Source organism: Grus americana, chromosome 5 (genome assembly GCF_028858705.1).
Source record: "Grus americana isolate bGruAme1 chromosome 5, bGruAme1.mat, whole genome shotgun sequence".
NCBI lineage: Eukaryota > Metazoa > Chordata > Aves > Gruiformes > Gruidae > Grus > Grus americana.
The window spans coordinates 17798511-17817542 of NC_072856.1; the positions used below are offsets into that span (position 1 = coordinate 17798511).

Here is a 19032-nt window from a genome sequence, read left to right on the forward strand (position 1 = left end):
CGCACAGGAGACGAAGAGGAAGCTGGAGGGAAGTGACAGGCTGCAAACAGAAGCATTTTGAATACTTTGTAGAGCTGCAAAGGAAACTACATCTGCAGGTCTGAGACCTGCTTATCCACTGGGACTCCCCCAGTGAGTAAGATGTCTCCTTACTGAAACAACAAAACCCCAACAAAACAAACCCCAACTCATAGTAACCCCAAACCATGAAAAAGCCACAATTCTCACTAACACTTAAACATCAGTGAGGTTTTAACCGTTAGTGAGTAGCAGCACACCCCTGCTGTGGGGTGGAAGAAACCTTTCCCTTACCTGTCCCGTGTCGCGCACCTCGCCAGGTGGGCATGTCGTGCGCTCGACGTTGGTCGTGTCCCCAAATGGAGAGTGCTTCCCACAGCACAGGAACTGGAAGAGAGGGAGAGGTCTGCCAGCTGCCCGCCGGGGCTCTCCCCTCGCCGCCAGCTGCTGCGGCAGGAGGTGCCACATGGCAATGGGCCACCCTTCCTCCCTGCCACCCCGGGCAGGGCTATACAACCAAGGCTGCAAGGAGCGAAACACATAGGTGTGCGATCAACAACTGCAGCAATGGAGGTTAAATTCAGAGGAGGTGGATGGATCTGGCCCCAGATTTGCCCATGCTCCTCCAGGACTGCTGCCTGGGGTTGGGGCCAAGCCCTACTTCCACAGTCACACCAGCTCTCACAGTGGCTGCTCTGGAAAATCCAGGGATAAACAGAGTCATGTTCCCAGTGTTTGTTATAGGCTAGGGGGGTCCCCAGAAACACCCACTGTGGAGCTGGTTTCTTATAGCCAGGGTGAACTGGCCAGCTTGGAGCTCTAGCAGAAAGAAAAGAAAAGAAAACGAGTAGAAGGACTGTTTCTCCATCAATTAAAGTGGCTGAAATAAGCAACTGATGAAGCAGGGTATTGTGCCTGGTTCTCCTTGCCAAGGGGGACTCCGGGTGTGCTGTTCTACAACCCCACAGAGCAAGTACCACCATCGTTGCAGTGAGAAACATTTGCTCTTTTCTGTGTTTTGAGAAGCATGGATGAAAGCCGTTTGGAAAGTACTTGTTACAATGACTTAAGAAAACACAGAAGGATGAAGGGAGTTGTGTGGGAGGTGCCTGGAAACATGCAAGCAGAGTTGACCTTCTTGTCCAGCCCTGCTGCATACCATGAACTCACTACCCAAACAAGCCCTGCTGAGTGAGGGAACTGCATCTTTTACTCAGCTGGGACTTTGGAGTTTCTCACCATGGGGGGACATCCTCACTCATTTCCTGTGGCTTTGAGGGCAAGCATCTTCCCTGTGCTCTAGGTAGCCACCCTCTCCTACCTACTGCACTATGGAGAAGTCCCCTGCACCAAAAGCATCCTGGGCGGTGGTTTTGGGGAACTTACTAGCAGCCACCATCATTGCAAGAGTCCACATAGCCTCCAGTCCTCATCAGCCATAGGCTTAAGGGTAGACAGAAACAGAATCATAGAATCATTTAGGTTGGAAAAGACCCTTAAGATCATTAAGTCCAACCATAAACCTAGTACTACCAAGTCCACCACTAAACCATGGCCCTAAGCACCACATCTACACAGCTTTTGAATACCTCCAGGGATGGTGACTCAATCACTTCCCTGGGCAGCCTGTTCCAGTGATTGATAACCCTTTCAGTGAAGAATTTTTTCCTAATATCCAATCTAAACCTCCCCTGGCCCAACTTCAAGCTATTTCCTCTTGTCCGATCACTCGTTACCTGGGAAGACAGGCCGACACCCACCTCCCTACAACCTCCTGTCAGGTAGTTGTAGAGTACAATAAGGTCTCCCCTCAGCCTCCTTTTCTCCAGGCTAAACAACCCCAGTTCCCTCAGCTGCCCCTAATCAGACTTTTGCTCCAGTCCCTTTGCCAGCTTCATTGCTTCTTCTTTGGACACGCTCCAGCACCTCAATGTCCTTCTTGTAGTGAGGGGCCCAAAACTGAACACGGTATTCAAGGTGTGGCCTCACCAGTGCTGAGTACAGGGGGACAATCACTTCCCTAGTCCTGCTGGCCACACTATTTCTGATACAAGCCAGGAAGCCGTTGGCCTTCTTGGCCACCTGGGCACAGTGCTGGCTCATATTCAGCCGGCTGTCGACCAGCACACCCAGGTCCTTTTCCGCCAGGCAGCTTTCCAGCCACTCTTCCCCAAGCCTGTAGCGTTGCCTGGGGTTGTTGTGACACAAGTGCAGGACCCAGCACTAAGCCTTGTTGAACCTCATACAATTGGCCTCAGCCCATGGATCCAGCCTGTCCAGATCCCTCTGTAGACCCTTCCTACCCTCAAGCAGATCAGCACTCCCACCCAAGTCGAAATACTTCTGCTGGACGATATGGAATTTTCCCCCCTCTCTCTACATGACTGGGAACACTAGAGAGGTGCATATCCACTTTCTCCTACCACGGAGAGGGAGTATGGCCAAGGGCCTGCTGAGACAGAAAACATAGATCAACTATGGTATGGAAGCTTTGAAGATGGCCCTTTCCTCCTGTTGATAATCTGGTTGGTCAAACCTAGGAAAGGAAGAGTAGGAAGGGAGGAGAAGGCTTTGCAGCAGGCTGGAGGATCTGGTTCCTGAGGGAAAACGTCATGCAGCAGAGCACAAGTGACAGTCCCAGCCTGCTGAAACCATCAGGAAGATACCTCAGAGCAAGGTTTTCTGCAAAGGCTGAAAGACAACTTACTGCTTCGTGGATGGCAGTCAGCTCGTGCCTCCTGAAGTTGGAGGCATTCCTCCTCACTTCCTCGTACACAAAATCATACACATCCATCATGCTGTCTTCCACCTGCAATGAAAGCAGAGATCTGTACATGCAAACCATTGACTGCAGACATCTCTGGAGGGAAATATGCTCCTCTTGCATCCCCCCAGAAGCTCTCCCAGGTATAGCAAGACAAGCAGTGCAGCTATTAAATGATCACCACACAGTAGCAGGAGCTGGTGTATGACCCACCACGCACCAAGGGGCACCTGTGACATGGTGAGTCCCACAAGAGAGGCTGTGATACGGCATGTGTACCACCTTCTGCTATGCATGGACTCATCAGCATCATGCTGGGGTGTCATCACCTGACAGCTGGAGCTTTTGGCCAGGTTTGGATTTAGTGTCAGAGAAGAACTCATGCCTGTGACCAGTGTGCCTCTAAATTCCTCTGCCAGGCAGGGATGACATCATCTCCCCATCCTGATGGGGGTCTGTGAGGACAGGCATACATGACCATGAGGTGCTAAAATACAAAAACGAGAGGACCTCAGATAGCTGGTGTTGTCCCAGTGACAGAGCAGTTCCTTTGCATAGAGCCAAAAAAATAATGGAGTGTTTTGGTGGTGAATCAGACCCTAAATATTTACCAAACATGTGAGAGCTCGCAGCTTGACAGATCCCAGCCAACTCCCGCTTGGGTTTCAAAGGAAAAAAATATGACAATTGCCTTCAGTGCCTGGAGTCAAAACTTTATTTCTTCCTTTCGTCTTCCCTCGCTTCCTCACCAGCATCGATCCGAGCAGGTCTGCAGGCAGCACTTGGCTTTCAGAAGGGAAAATCAATTGGCGATACAGATGGAGTGGGTGGCCGCATGGGAATGGTCAAGCACTCCTGGAGTGGAGCCATCTCTCAGCGAGGCTTTTCAGCTCAGTCTTAAGGGGCTGAGCTTGGAAATCAGGAGGAAAAAACCCAATTTCACGTGCTCAGGGGTGAAATTAATCAAGGCAATTACAGCCATTACTGCAATATTGCTCTACCCCACCCAGCTGTCCAAAACAAAAACAACTAATGGAGGCTGATAACCAGTGAGGAAGAGAGGGAGGTTGAGATTACTTGTATCTGACTCAGCTCCTTGTCACCAGGAACAGAGTTTAAAGGCTCACATTGGAAGATATTCCATAACTATCGACATGGCATAGAAGTGGAGGGGCTTGGGAGTTTCTCTGTGTTTATTTGCAGCAAAGCTGCCATATCCCCAGGATGCTCCATCACCCACCACGGATCAACCAGTTGGTGAGGCAGGAGCAATCCAGCTTTAACAAGAGAGGTCTGATGGCGGATGGTGCACAGCTATTCCAAGCCAAGGAAAAAGTCCTCCATAGCAAAGTCTGCGATGTTGAGGTGTCCCACAGAGGTGAGGAGGGAGGATGCTCATTTTGTCACCCCCATGTATCAGAGTGCATTGAGCGGGATGGACACAGCAGTAGGACAAAACCGCTAGCAGACTTGCGCATCATCCTTTCCCTGAGCAAACCTTAAACGCCAACAAAAAGCAAAACATCCAAGATATTCTAACTTCTTGTGGGCCACGAAGTAACTTTCCAGCAGCAGCAATTAAATAAATGGATTCAATAAAAACAGTATCCACTTCCACTGAAGAATTAGATTAAGAATAATGAAAAAAGAATAATCTTCTGACCTCCTCTTGTGGCCTTGTGTTGCTGAGGAAGGGAGGAAGAGCAGAGCAGCTGCCTTCTTAAGCCAAGAGATTATTACCTTTTGAATATCCCAACTTCAGTATAAGATGTGGGAATAAAAACTATTTTGTGTTGTGACAACATACATATCTATCTTGGTAAGATAATGGTGCTGCATGGGCAATTTTTGCCTTTTCAGGATGCTGAGCTTCCCTCCAAAAGGCCTAAATTTGGACGACTGACTTAAAAAAAAAATTAAAAAAGGGTTCAAGCAAGTTGCTAGGTTTAAGCAAGGGTTCAAGGGTTGCGAGCAATCCAGAAGTTTAACTACTTCTAAATGTCTACTGAACGTGAAATGTTGGGACAGGTAGTTTTAAGCCCTCTGCCTTGCCTGGGCACATACCCCAAAAATCTCATGAAAACTGGCAGAAATGTCCTTTGACTGCAATGTTTTTTGGGCCAGATCTGACTGTTTACTTTACAACTGTATTCAAATTAAATCAAGGTAAGATGAGACTGTCCAGTGATGTTTCATCTGCAAAGACCATCACAGGCTCCCTAGCAGCAGAGCAGGCTCTGACCATGCCACAAAACCCAATTCACCATGCAGAAAAGTCAATGCTCATTAGTGTTTTGTCCTGATAATAAACCTCAGGGTCCAACTGAGGCTGATGTCCTCCTCAGCAGCTTCTCAGGTGGTCGTTCTGCACTAAGCAACCTGGGAGGAGGGCAGGTGAGCTGCCCAGATGTTGGCAGCTGCTGGCTGCTGCCCGTAGCCTGTGGCAGCTGCCAGACTGGCGAGGTCCTGCTGGCCACATGAAACCATGAGAGGATTGATTTGATCAGGAGAGGTCCTGCCTAATGCAGTGGTGCACGTTTACACTTTCCTCATTATTTTAGGTACCATGCGATGACATTAAACATTGAGACTAAGGCTGTTTGAAGGATAAGAGTGGATAGGCAAGAATTGCAAAGATTTGAAAGAAATTGATAGGATTTGAAAGAATTGATAGGAAAGAATTGAAGGAACAAGATGCCCATAAGAAAATTATGGCAGAAAATTATTCCAACTGTTAGAAAAAATAAGGGAAGAAACCATGAGCAGTCACTGTTTCACAGCCATCTTGACTACAGTGACTACAGTGATGGTGATGATGATGAGGGTAATCTCCAGGTACATAACGACTACTAAAGACTTCAAGTGTACCCTGTTTCTGAGCTTGTTTGTGAGCTGACTTCTCGGTTATTTACTGATTATTTTTTTTTTATCATTTTGTCAACCAGCCTCCAAGAACTGAAAGCACAAGGGATTAAATGGAAAATGTTTTATAGCAATCATTCCTTTTAGAATGTGTGTCTGGGCAAGCCTAAGAATACAATTTGCTGATTAGTCGTTCTCAGGATTTCTATCTAGCAATTATATCTAGCATTTATTATCTGAATATGCTATGCAGATCCTAGTAAGGGAATATGAAACTACAAAACCATTTTTTAAAAGAGTGAATTGACTGTAGTTCCTCCACATCATCTTTCTGATCCTCACTAGGATCATTTGATTTTGGAGGGGAAAATTGCTGTTTTCAAACAACGCAGCGGTCTGTTTTCAAATATTATTGCAGAGCGCTTTCTCATTTAAATATTTCAGAGATAAGTATAAAGTACTAAATCTCAATATTTGTCACTGCCTGTTTCCTGTTGTGCAGAAGATCGTGCCACAGAGCATACGAGAGGTCTAGTTTAATAAGAGGAGACATACAAGAGCAAAAGATTGCACTAATGAACCATCATCTTTGCAACTTTTCTGACTGGGATGGGATTATGTTTGTACTTGGAGCTGCAGACGAGCTCTGAAGCACCAGTCATGCATGGCAGCGTCTATCCAGCCCAAAATGCTGTGCTAACTCTTGCATGCCTAATGATGTAAAAAATAAAACCTGAAAGCATGAGACAAAGTCACCAGGTGGTTTCATGACCTATTCTTACTTGCAACATTATGTTATCCAGCAGATGCAAGTTCATCCCTCTATTTTCCTTTGATCTGGGACATAACACAGTGAAAAGCTAGACTGCAGCAGTGCTTTGTACTCAACTGCCACCCACAACAGGTTCCCGTCGCACATTCCACTGACAGGCACCTTTCAGTCCATTGCCTCAAAATAACTTTCTTTTTCTGTTTCTTACACTGGGTGTTGGAGAGAAAAAAATATTACAAATAATCAGGGTGCTTTCTCACATGGTTAAGCAACAGGGTGCCGTCTGAGTGGTTATGCTGATCATGTTAATGACATGCTTCAAGAAAACCACAGCTGTGCCCCATTCTTTAACTCAGACAGTAGTTAGCACCTAATGGACTGATACAGAAAGGAGAAAGTCTGCCTGGACTTATTTTCGAAAGGCCTTACACTCACCCCACGCAAATACATCATTATGGTCAAGTGGATTTTCCTTTTCCTAGTGCTGTGCTGTGACCCGCTGCCGGAGGAGTATTTCTGGACTAAGCTCTCCCTTGCAAGGAGACTGCACCTGCGATGCTCATCAGTAAAAACCACCAAGAGCTGAAGATGAAGCATCAGCTGGGCTTTGGCTTAAGAAAAATCCCCAGGTTAAGCGATATGGGGGTCACACCTTACAGTCATTCTTTTCCTGGAAGATGCTGGGTGAAATGTTCCAGCTCTAAATTAGTTGAATAATTGCTGCCTCCCATTTCTGTCCACATGCCTTAATGAAACATTCATTTAGGGATGTTATCGATGGGTCGTTGGATACAACACATGGAAAATCACCACTGAGATTGATGCGGCTAACTCCAGCTGACTCAATAGAGTATCATTTTTCACTTAAAGTAAAAGAAAGAAGGAATTTTGAGATTGTTTATCATCTCTAAATCCTTTATCCCCCAAGAAGCAGAATTTATGGCTGCAGGAAGGCATTTACTCTAAGCCATTTGTGTTCTTGCCCTTGGCTATTAGAAACTAAAGCAAATTTCAGTTTCACTTCCATCAAGAGTAAAACTGACATTTTTGACTTGGGTTATTTATCATGGACATTTTTTACCTGTAACTGGATTTGGAACAGAAAGATGAGACAAGGAGGTCAGCCTTCAGTTCCTGATCGCTTTGCAAGCCAGAGGTGTCAATGAATCCCCCTCCCACTGCCAGCGAATACCTGTGCTAGACACTTTGATGTATGTTGGAAAACTAATGTTGACTTGTACCACGAACAGTCTGAGATCTACTCAGTGAGCCATCTTTGCAACAGTCGTTGGCCAAAAATCTCTCTGAAGAGCTGGAGCTCAAGGAGAATATAGTGAAAGAAGATGTCAGGATTGTCTCAAAGATAAGCCCACCTCTCTCCTTGCTGATTAACAGGAATGGTCTTGACACGGCAGAAGAGGAAGGCAAGCATGGCAAGCAGAAGGAAGATTCCTCTCCTGTGGCTCTTCATGCCTTTGACGTACCAAACCGAGCACATGCGCTGCAGCCTCAGAAGAAACTGCAACCTCAGCACTTGATGTTCTTTCAGCGTCGCCAAGAGGGACTACTCACTAGTGTCACTCGGAAATATCCTTTCAGCGGCTGCTACTGCAGACTTCCTCGCTTAGCTATAAACTGCAAGTTAGTTAAGATGTAAAATTGCAATAAAGTGGTTAACTTATTCAAAATCCTTCTTTGTTCCAGTAAGAAAAACGCTTCTGCATTTTGCTATCTCCACCTTCCCTTTCTTCCCTGGTGTGCAGGAATGCACGCGTTCACAGCATGTCAGGAAGGCGGCAGGGGGACAGGCAGGGCAGATGCAACTGCTTGGGTTTGGATACAGCAATGATGCAATAGAGACAAAACAGAAGAGGAAAAACTGCTCCGGGTGCCTTAGCCAGGTTGCAGAGCAACTCCCACCACGTGGATCGAGCACGTGGTAAGATGGGTTCAACCAGGCCTTCATTGCCGTATCTAACACAGCCATTACAACTTTCTGCAACTTTATACTTCCTTAATAGTATGTCAGCTCCCCTCCTCTCCAGCCTTCCTTAAACCAGTCCATCCCAGCTGCAGAAATCCGGCCAGCACTGCAAACCAGAGCGGCCTTTGAGGCCCCCCATGGAAAACTGCACAAGACAAGAAGGTGCTGCTACCCCTCTGACTGATGGTGATTTCTGGAGACAGCTGATGCGAGAAGATCCAGATGAGGCTTTTAGCTAAATGTTTTTCACCTTTTCTTTCCAATATCTACATATAGATATATATTTAATATATATTTAAAAAAAATAATATGCATTTCTCCCCACTTTCTGGTATCACAGGAGTACCAGGCAAACCCTGACCATCTTTTGGTCCATCACTGAGGAACTACAGAGAAGGAGAGAAAGCAAAAACCATCTTGGAACAAAAAAGTTCAGGAAAAGTGAAGCCTTACTAAGCTGCTTCTCTCCAATCTCAGTGCTTCCATCAGGTCCTTGCACAAAACATTAAAAACAGGAGAAAATGCTGAGCTGTTATACTGCGCACATCCTCCTCATTTCCCATCTCCATGCCCCACATGAACAGCAAAAGTCTAGCTGTATGGGAGCTATACATCCCGCTCAGCCAGCGGGCAGGGGGACACCAGAGCCTCATGCTCTACCAACCCCTGAGGCCACCTCCGCCCTACACGGATGCAGCCAGGACCATCCCTTTGGGACCGTGCCAGAGCACCAGATGATTTATAGGGAAGCGCAGAAAACCCAGGCATGCAGTTAATCAACACCAACAAGTTTTCCCCCTAAATCCTCCAGATCTGGGGCTGCACCGCTTGTGAGTGACACCAGTCTCAGTATTTCAGTCCATTTCATAACAGAACTGCAAAACCAACAGGCTACCAAGAGCCCACACCAATCCTTTGTGCTCCTGTCATTCAGACACATGGCCTGGCAATTCATGAACCTCCCAACGTCATGGTCAAATTATCTCAGCCATCCCCCCTCTCTCACCCACAGTACTTTGAAACCAGTGCCAGGCAAGACTGCTTCCCAACAGAAAATATCGAAAAACATTGAAAACAGTTTTATCTTAAAAAAAGTTGTGTCAGCAATAAAGCTAATCCCAGGGCAGCACTGTCACCTCCGAGCCGGCGGTGGCTGCCCTGCTGCGGCAAGCATGCTACAGCCGCGTGAAGGTTGGACGTGCCACGGTGGTGGCGACCATCTGAGCAGCCTCAGGTACCACGGCTGACGCTGCCGGAGATGGGAGGTCCAGCTAACACTCCGCCGCAGAAAGCAGCAGAAATGGGGCTGCGCGGGTTCAGCGTCAGGGCAGCGATAAATTATAAAACTCATGAGTGCAAATGCCTGTGTGGCACATCAGACAAAGGACAGCAGAGTCTCGCTGGGGGGAGCAGGCCATTATTGTGTGATGAGAACATAAACACTAGGAAAGAGTCACAATATTTAAAAGGACTAAGGAAGGGGGAGGGGGTTTCCCCTTTTTTGTTTTTTCCTTAGACTTCAGAGACTGGGAAAAGCTCAGTGCTTACTTTAAAAAGTGATTGTGCCTGGCAGAACAACAACAAGAGCAGGGGAGACATCAGATTATTCACAGTGTTTTGTCGGCCAAATCACTGTTTTTTGAAAGCACTCTTGAAAGACCCTCATGAGCAGCTACAATCCTGATCCAGACCCACTGAATCAGAAAACAAAAGGAAACTACCTGTATGCTTCAGGTCTGGTTTCAGAAAGCACCTGAACACACCTTCAGCTTGTGTTTAAGTCCCATTAAAATCTCTAGGACTTAAGCCTGCCTTTAAGCACTGCCTTCAGATGAGACGTACTGGACCCCATAGGAGTTTGCCCCAGCACGCGCCACTAGCGGGACCAACAGAAACAAACACGCCCTGGAAAAACCACAGACTTGGTTTTGCCACTGGAAGGACCTCTACAATCCTGCTTAAGAAATTACCCGGGAAGTGCTGGGTCACCCCTCACACACTCACAGAAACGAGCAATGCATGTGCAAGGGCTGATTTTGTGCATGCAAAACCAGGATTTGCCTCTTGGGGAGCCAGGCAACGCTGCGCCTGGCTTTGCAAAGGTGCTGGTGAGGAGGAAGAGCTGCAGACAGGAGAAGACCAGCACTAATCCCACATGCAGGGAAGGAAGGAAGCAGAGAAGCTGCTCTTTTCACGAACGGGCTCCAGATGTAGCAATATGTGTGTTGTTTAACAGCTGCAACTGTTAATTGCTGTTAACTGTTAACAGCTCTGCACCCCAGGCCCTGTTAGAAAATCACCACCTCAAAAGATACCACCTTGCTCACTAACAAAGCATAAAAACTCTGTTTCTCCTTCCCTTCTCCCCTACGAGGAGGGGAGAGCAAACAGGTTCCTTCAAAGAAAGTTTCAAGCAGAACAAGACTGCAGGAGAATCAGAGTATGCATGAGTGGTTTGTGCTCCCCATCCCATATGCATGTGGAGCCAAAAGCCACTGCTGAAACCTCCTTTTGAAATCACCCAGCAACTTGAGAGACCATTTGAAAATTAAGAGATTACCATATCATTGCAGTCAGTGCAAATCCAAGCGACCTCTTCATCCAAAGGACATGGGAAATCCACCCTTCGTGCCAGAAGTATGGGGAACTACTTGCACCAGTTTCAATTTTTCCCCTGAGTCGGGAAATCATAATTTAATACATTTTAAGCTAACATTTACCTGCAAATGAATCTCTAATTAAAAAGCTCGTTCTGTTGCAAAACTCCTTTCACGTTGCGGCAACTGTATTTTTGCCAATTCACCCTGCCATCCCGACCAGGGCTACTGGAAGGATCTCCTAAGCTGCTGCAGAGAAGGGGAACAGCAGAGGATGACGTGACATTGAAACTCCACCAGCCTCTTTCACAGTGAGGCCCAGAACGAAACCCCAAACCTATTTTTGTATTGGTAAGCAAGGGTATCAAAAGTCTTTTATACTGCAGCTGCAAGGCTCCCCTTTCCTCCAGCTTCTGCAGGTAGGTTTTTAAAGCAGCAGTTAATGGGTGAGGAGAGAAGGAAAGCTGGGGAGGAGGAGGAGGAAGCAAAAGCCTTCCCCACCAGCTGTGCCAGATGTGGCATAAGTCTCTTTTACGTCCTTCGTCGCATCCCAGGTCCCAGCTGCATTGGGCTGCACTGGGAATGACTAAGAGACCTCACCCAAACAGGCAGTAGTTTGTGGTAAAGGAGCTGCCATAAAAATAACTGGAAAACAAGACTCAGCTCTTCAGCTTCAGGAACCTGGACTTCCTAACATGGCTGAAAACCATTTGAAAACCTCATAATTTCTGTGGTTACCACAGCTGTTGCATCAAAGGTGCTCATGTAGAGTCATCCTCCCTGACCTCTCTTGTATGTCGTTAACTCATTCGCTTTGATTGCACCACTGGTGTCGATCCTCAAACAGGTTTGTGATGCTTTCCCACCGAGACCACATTTTGGCCAGATGGCCCATAGGGAGGGCAACCAAACATACTCCTCACCCTTGTGGAGACCCTTGCCTGCACTAGGTTGGACATGGAAAGGGATCAGCTCTCAAGTGATTTGGTCGAGGCAGAAAAGCACACTACAGTTTCACAGGGCCTTGGAGCCTGGGCTAGGGTGTTTCTGGAGCTGTGGGCTTGAGAGTGTGATGGGACAGAGGTGAAGGAGGAATGTGGGGCACAGCAAGTGAGGATGGGGCTCAGGAACAAGCCGAACTAGAAAATACTGAAACATGAATGGCTCAGCACTACTGCTAGCAGGAGAAAAGGTCCTTCAACAACCTCCAGATTACAAATATTTTAATTTCAGATTTTCCTCCGAGCAGCTGACCTGCCCAGAAAAGTTTTCACGCTTCTACAAGTGACAGCAGCACCTTTTCTGTTGGCACCTTTAACTAAGAGGCAAAGTGTGTCTTTGTAAACTGGAGGCTGGCAAGACAGGGAGAGGATCTGGGATATTCCTCTGACTTATTTGTTCTTCCCCATTTTGTTCACCGTTTTCTTTGCAGAACCTACCAAGCAAACATACTTTGATAACGAGTAGTGTATTAGTTCCTCATTAAAAGTACTCTAACACAGACAGACAGATGCAAAGCAGCCTGACAAGACGGCATGGACGAGGCCTGGACCTCACAAAACCTATTCATTGGCCACACAGATGGGTCAACAGAGCAGGAATAACTGCGTTGCTGAACAGAGGGATCAACCTTTTAGGGTTAGGCACGCTAAACCTCAGATCCATGATTTTTGCATGTTTGGTATATGTTATTTTAAGAATAAAGACAGGTGACATGGAGTTTATCTGTGATGCAGATAACTTGAAACTAAAACACATGGCATCTGTCTGAAAGAATTTGTCTGGGAGCTACAGAACATCACAAAAGCAGAAAAGAACAGGAAATGAGAAGATTCACATTTTGTTTACAGTGCCCATGTCTGAGAATATCGAATATTTACAAATAACTCTTCTTTTTCTCCTGTCCTGCATAGCTCCTCTGTAAGAAGTACTGTAAACAGGTCTCTAAAGGAATCACAAAGGCAAAAAGGACATCTTGCTTTCATCATGTTCAAACGACATTTCTATCTACTGCCTCTTCAAAATAACCATCAAAACAATTTTTCAACTGAAAATTGGGCTTTTCTATTTTAGATGATTTTCTGTAAGGGTCTGCTTTATGAAGGAAATTTACATTTTTAAAAAAAATTTTTTTTTTTTTTAATCAAGAACAGTAAACCACTAATAGCATCTGCCGTGGTTTGGTGCAGGAGGGACCTCCCAGCTCCGGGCTTGCAGAGGGAGGGGAGGGCTCCACTTTCAGCGCTGCCCGTGTTTGGCACCTCGACCACGGGGAGGGAGAGGACCAGATCTACTGACACCAGCTCCTGGCTGGCATTTCCAAGCTGAACAGGCTGATTTTCTGTCTGGCTTTTCACTGGAAAGTCAATGTATTTTGCATGGGAAAAATGCAAATTTTTGTTTTAGCCATGAACACAAGGGCAGTAGCCCCTCGGTGCTGTCAGAGTCACTGATTCAGGTGCATGTAATGGGCACATTCATCCATATTCAGTTTTACATCCCCAAATTCTTTTCCTTTCTTGGTAGCTATGTACATTCTGTCAATTTGGCTGAGTTTGATTTTTCCCCCCATATCACCACAACTAACTATTTCTGACAGTAGCGACATGCAGTAGCCTGGGGAGGACACCATTTTTAATTTTGTTCTTTACTTTGAGAAAGTCAAACAAACGGCTCTATAATGAGACTTCACGAGTCTTCCCCCTGCTCCATTTGGTTTTTTGTGCCACTGCACTACCTGTCTTTCCGTCCTGGAGGGGCAGTCACATCTGCATCTCTCTCTCACATCTGTATTTCTCTTTCACATCTGCATTTTTCTCACTGGTGAGACAGGTTACGTTTCAAGTGAAACCAAATTTCCATATGTTTTGTAAGTGACACTCCTAATTAAATCTTTCCTCATTTATATTCTGTGTCTCTGCATTTTAGGAGGCAGAGAAACCCAAGATGATCTCTAATGGTGTTTTAATTTTTCTGTCTTTAGAAAGACTTTACCCAGAAAGTAAACATTTTACAAAACCCCCTCATTTTGCCTAGTGGAAACTGTTTTGCTTAAAGAAACCCAACCAACCAACTACTAAAGCTAACCATAACACATGGGTGCATTTATGGGCAGGGCACTCAAAGCAAAAAACCAGGAAAATAATTTGAAGTAAAACCAGATGTAGTGATTAAGAGATACACGGAGAAAGTAATTCTTTAAATATTTTCAGCAGAATAAGTTTTGAAAGGCACATCCCTGTATTTACCCAATATACAACTTTTTCTTGCAGCCTTTTTACACCCTTCTCCATGTTTGTGGATTAAAAAGTATAACTAAATAGTATATTTGGATAATGCAATTTCACAAGACCAACCAGACACACTTTCTGGTGCCATTTCTTCTTTTCTATCACAGCTTTTGTTTCAATCTCTCATTATAAACTTCTGCAGAAGGAGGAAAGCGTGCTCAAGGCCTCCCTTCTGTATTGGACGTGAAACCAAAATTATTTCCATATTTCCAGTATGAATATAACAAATATGGAATGTTTTGCCTGAAACCAGGGAAAATACATAGAGAGGCTGTGGAAAGACTCTTTTTCATGGATGTCTCAGCTCTGATTGAATCTGCTTCAGCCAGCTAAGTATAGAGATGAAAGATGCTGTGCCATCAGCACTCACCCTAATGTTTCCAAGCAGTTGGACAAATTCAGGGTGGAAAAATCCACTGAGAGCATTAAAGGCAAAGGCACCAGCAGGTCCCACCAGCAGGTGCCTGAGCCACAAGCTGTTGGCATCTGAAGATGCATTGCTTTGTGCTCGTTGGGTTTTTATGCTCCTACCTTGGCCAACAGTGGGTGTGCCTGTCTGAGAGCAGGGACCTTTGGTCTGATCCAGTGTAGCCATCTGTGTGTTTCGAAGGATTTTCAACTACTGTGGCCACTGGTCAGCTCTGGACAAACTTTCTAGAGAAGCAGAACCTTACCCCTCACCTTAACCTTGACTTTGCCTTTTAGACTTCTGCTTCCAGAAGGACTGGATTTTAATTTTTGCACAGGACACTGAACCATTATAGGACAGAGCTTCTTGTCCCCGAGAAGTGCAATTGTCGTGGCATAGAATCATAGAATCTTAAGGCTGGAAAAGACCTCTAAAATCATCAGCCACCATGGGTTGAGTCTCTGGAGTTTTGATGGAGTTGCGCAGAATGAAATCTCATGGCCAGCCTTCTGACACACTGGTCTTCGAGCCGCCACACCATCTGTAACCCTAAAGAGATGAGCTGGCAGCATCAATGCCACCCTAACCCATCGGGATGATGTTTCACATCACTCATATCCTCATTGCTAGCCAGAACATTGCAGGTTGTGGCACATGCCTGGGGCTGGGGAGGAGGAAAACAGAGATGGGGACTGGCCCTCTGCATGAAACATCTATCAAATTCCCAAGCACTTATCTGAATTACTGTCAGATAATTTGGATACTTGCCTAAGATATAAGTGCTCTGCTTTCAAAAAAAAGTAGTAATGATTTTTTTTGCACTCCTAAATCTCTTACATGAGTGCAGGGATGTAGGAAGGGGAATTAAGACTGAACAGCAACAAATTCCTCTGAATGTGAAGAGGAATAAATGTACAAAAAGCAAATTATGTCAGATTAGGAGAGGGTTAAAAAGAAGTCTAAACTTCTTTAGGCTACTAAATATTAAGTTCAATTTCTGCTTTCCCCAGCAGCCTGTTACCCTGGCCCCAGGGGCATCCCAGACGTGGGGTAAGGGTACCCACTGCGATGCGCAGGGCTGTCCCTTAGCAACTTTGTATGCCTCCACTCAACCTCCCCAGCACCTTGCATCTCCCACACCATCCATCTACCACAGGACCAACAAGCTCTGGGCTAACAATTCAAGCCCCAGCTTTCTTGCAAATTTGACCTCATGCAATCTCTTTCTGGTCCAGCATGACAGTGACCCAAACCACCGTCTTTCACCCTAGTGTTTTTACTGTACCACTGCTGCCTGTTAATAAACACATCTCCTTGGTGTTTCTCCTGGCCGTTGCCAGAGACAACCTGAACGGTCCCAACCTGCCACCACCTTTGAATAGAGGCTCCCAACTGACATTATCAGGAATTAGAGCTGGCTGGAAATGACTTTTGAAAAGTCAAGCACCTCATTTAAAACAAACAAAACAAAACATCCCCTGCAAAAAAAAAAAAAAATCCCAAAGCTACTTAAAACAAGACTTGCATTTTGTTTTGCCTTCAGGACAAAGCGTTTGTCCTGCGTGAGGGTTTCCATGGCTTCTCCCTTCAGATGACCCCTTTGGAGAGGCAGCTGATGAAGGCGGCCCCGCTCTTGCAAAGGACGGATGGGACAGAGCGTGCATCTGATAGACCTCGGCATGGACAGCTTAATTACCACCAGATGTCCCTTTTATGGGAGAAATAGTTGCTACAAAAAAATAAAATCTCTATCTGATGAGATGCTGGTGGTATTTCCTAGCAGCCGATGCTTACCTCTGTGCTGTGCATGTATCTCCAGCAGGCAGCTGGGATCAATCCGTAGAAGGCCAGAGCAAAACAGAAAAATCCCTGAGGATAAAGAGGAAAAATCCCATCAGTTACAGCATAGGGAGAAAAATATCCATTTGAAAATACCATCGGGACGTCTTTAATATGCTCGTTTGAGCAAGTTTAGTTAGTTAGAGCTAAACATCCCTTTCTTTTAATATCCCTCATAATGCTGATTACTTAAAAGAAATTAGATGGACAATAATCTGATTCTCTGTCAGGAGCCCTCTGATTACACTGTGGCAGTTTGAAGGGGTTGACCAAAAAAGCACCTGGCAACCTGTGGAGTGGTTAACCTATTCTGCCCAAATTCCCTTTGGGAAAAAAAAAAAAAAAAAAAAAAAGGGAGACAAAAACATTATATTTACAGTATGCTCCTCTTCTGCAGCAGGACTGTGCCCCAGAATAGCATCTCCTTACTCACAGGATTCAATCCCCTGGATTTAAAAGTCAGTTATTGGTTTCAAAGAGGTGAAAACCCACACGAATAGTCCATAAAGAAGCAAGTAACCGACACGGAGAGCAACCCGCTCTGGAAATGGAGCTGGACTTTACCCTATTAACAAAGTGGCAGCTGCACGGCCAAGCCACCTTCCTTAAATCAGCACCATCCTAGTTAGACAAAAGGAGAACAGAAATATAAGCAAGGCCAGCAGCTGACCCTGAAGTGTCTAAACAACAATGGCAACGACGCAGGAGGCAACTTGACTTTTGTCTTCTTCCCTAGGCTTGCAGAGCCTGGAAGTTAGATGCGTTGTCTCTTTATTTGAACAAATCTGATCCAAAAAAAAAAAAACCCTGATGTAAACAGCTCTTGCCTGTTGTGACAGCTGGACCAAAGGATCTTGTTCACATTTAAAAAAAAAATTATAAAGGAAGGAAAAAAGTGCCTGTAAAGCATTTCAAGGCCAAATGGGCCTTCAAATACGAATCCACAGCTTAATCTTGGAATGGCAAAAGATGATGAATAAGCAGCAGTTAAAAATTATTGCCCTTACAAGTTTTTCCGTGAAGCTGTCCCTCTTTCAACGCAAAGTTATGTAGCGGGGGAAAATTACCCAACTGACTGCAGCTTATTTTAGATTCTAATTTTTTTCTATGACTGTTTTAATAGTATGATATAGCTGAAATCACTTTAAAAACATTAAATATTTCATGAAAGTTTACCAAATTCAAACTTAAGGAGAGGAAGAAAGGCATTGCTGCTACCGATTCTGCTTCACCAAAAAACTTTTGCTTAAAAAGTATGTTGGTTGTTTTTTTTAAAAAAAGCCCCAAACTTCCCCATATGCAGCAAGAAAGGAAAAAGTGTTACTTTAAATCCTGGAAACGAATGTGAATAAGCCAATAAACTGCCTTTTTCTGGTTCTTGTCCATCTGCTGCTTGCTGTGTTTCTCTGCTCACGGCAGGACGATGCCCTGCCCGGGGGCTTTGCTCCAGGAACAAGACTGCCGTTGGCATTTCCCCCCCTCACTCGCGGCGGCCTTGTTTGAGGCTCTGCAAAAGACGCTTGGGAAAACCCTGGTACGGCTCTTACGAAAAGCCTTAAATTATGTATGTCTGATCTCTGCTTTTCTTTTATTTTTTTGGCAGCTGGCTGGCCGTATAGGTGGTGAGATCACTTGCTGCCTTGCCAGGAGCTGAAATGGGATAACGGGAGAAATGGGACCCTAAAGGAGAGGAAAGTCTGATCAAATGCTGTCGTGAGAAGGGGGATACAAGTAGCGAAGATGGGGAAGAGCACGCAGGGTGAGATGCCACAGACCAAAGCACGTCAGGACGAGCCCAACCCCAGGCGGGGTGGGCGGTTCAACCCCTGCAGGTACAGCACGAATTGGAGCAGAGAGGAGGTGAGGTTACACGGGCACTTCAGGTTGCTCCTCACTAGGACCGGACCCTGCCTTTTGCACCTCCTCCAACAACTTCCCCTCCAAACAAATAGCATAACAAAGTCAACGTTTTCACCAAAATCAAAGACAAGAACAAAAAGAGAAAATTATGTCAGGTGAAAAAAACCAGCACTCATAGCAATGTGAAAGCTCTTCCACACATCGTTCCAGTAAGGGTTTGATTGAGAGGACCCACCGTGAACCTGGAGAATGGGAACAGCAGTGTGCCAGGGGCACCACCCAGATTTCTCCCCCTGTGCTCTCCCTTCCTTCCCCCACCAGCTCAAGCACTTACAACATCTCTCTGGGGCCAGAAACCCCAGCAGATTAAAATCCTTCTTCTCATCTTCCTTCCTCAGCTCCACCCCACATCTCAGTCCTTCACCTCCAGCATTGGCTCTCCCTTTGTATCTGTCTAGCTTCTCTGGGAATACCAAGATGCAGCCCCTTGGGAAGCTCCCCCTCCACCCAGCCAGTGTGGAGAAATTACATGGCTCCGAGAACATCTTATAAATGAATTATAGGCTGCTTTTTCCCTTCCCAGCCAAAAGGCTTTTGGAAGAGCCACTTTCTAATTACATTAGAAGACATTTGGAGG

The 19032-nt window shown here is 45.7% G+C and overlaps 1 protein-coding gene across 5 annotated transcripts in view; it reads right to left on the reverse strand.

Annotated features, from left to right (window-relative positions):
* The window catches only part of TSPAN32 (tetraspanin 32), a 32961-nt gene that overhangs the window by 5543 nt on the left and 8386 nt on the right, over positions 1 to 19032 (reverse strand). For 4 of the 5 annotated variants that reach the window (XR_008577210.1, XM_054826074.1, XM_054826072.1 and 1 more), the window contains exons 4-6: positions 16491 to 16565; positions 2726 to 2827; positions 313 to 405 (exon numbers count right to left, since the gene is read on the reverse strand). Coding sequence is in view for 4 of the 5 variants with exons in the window: in XM_054826074.1 (XP_054682049.1) it covers positions 313 to 405; positions 2726 to 2827; positions 16491 to 16565 (270 nt within the window). In the remaining variant the exon portion in view is untranslated. The remainder of the gene's footprint in view (positions 1 to 312; positions 406 to 2725; positions 2828 to 16490; positions 16566 to 19032) is intronic. The other variant, XM_054826073.1, reaches the window with a different exon arrangement.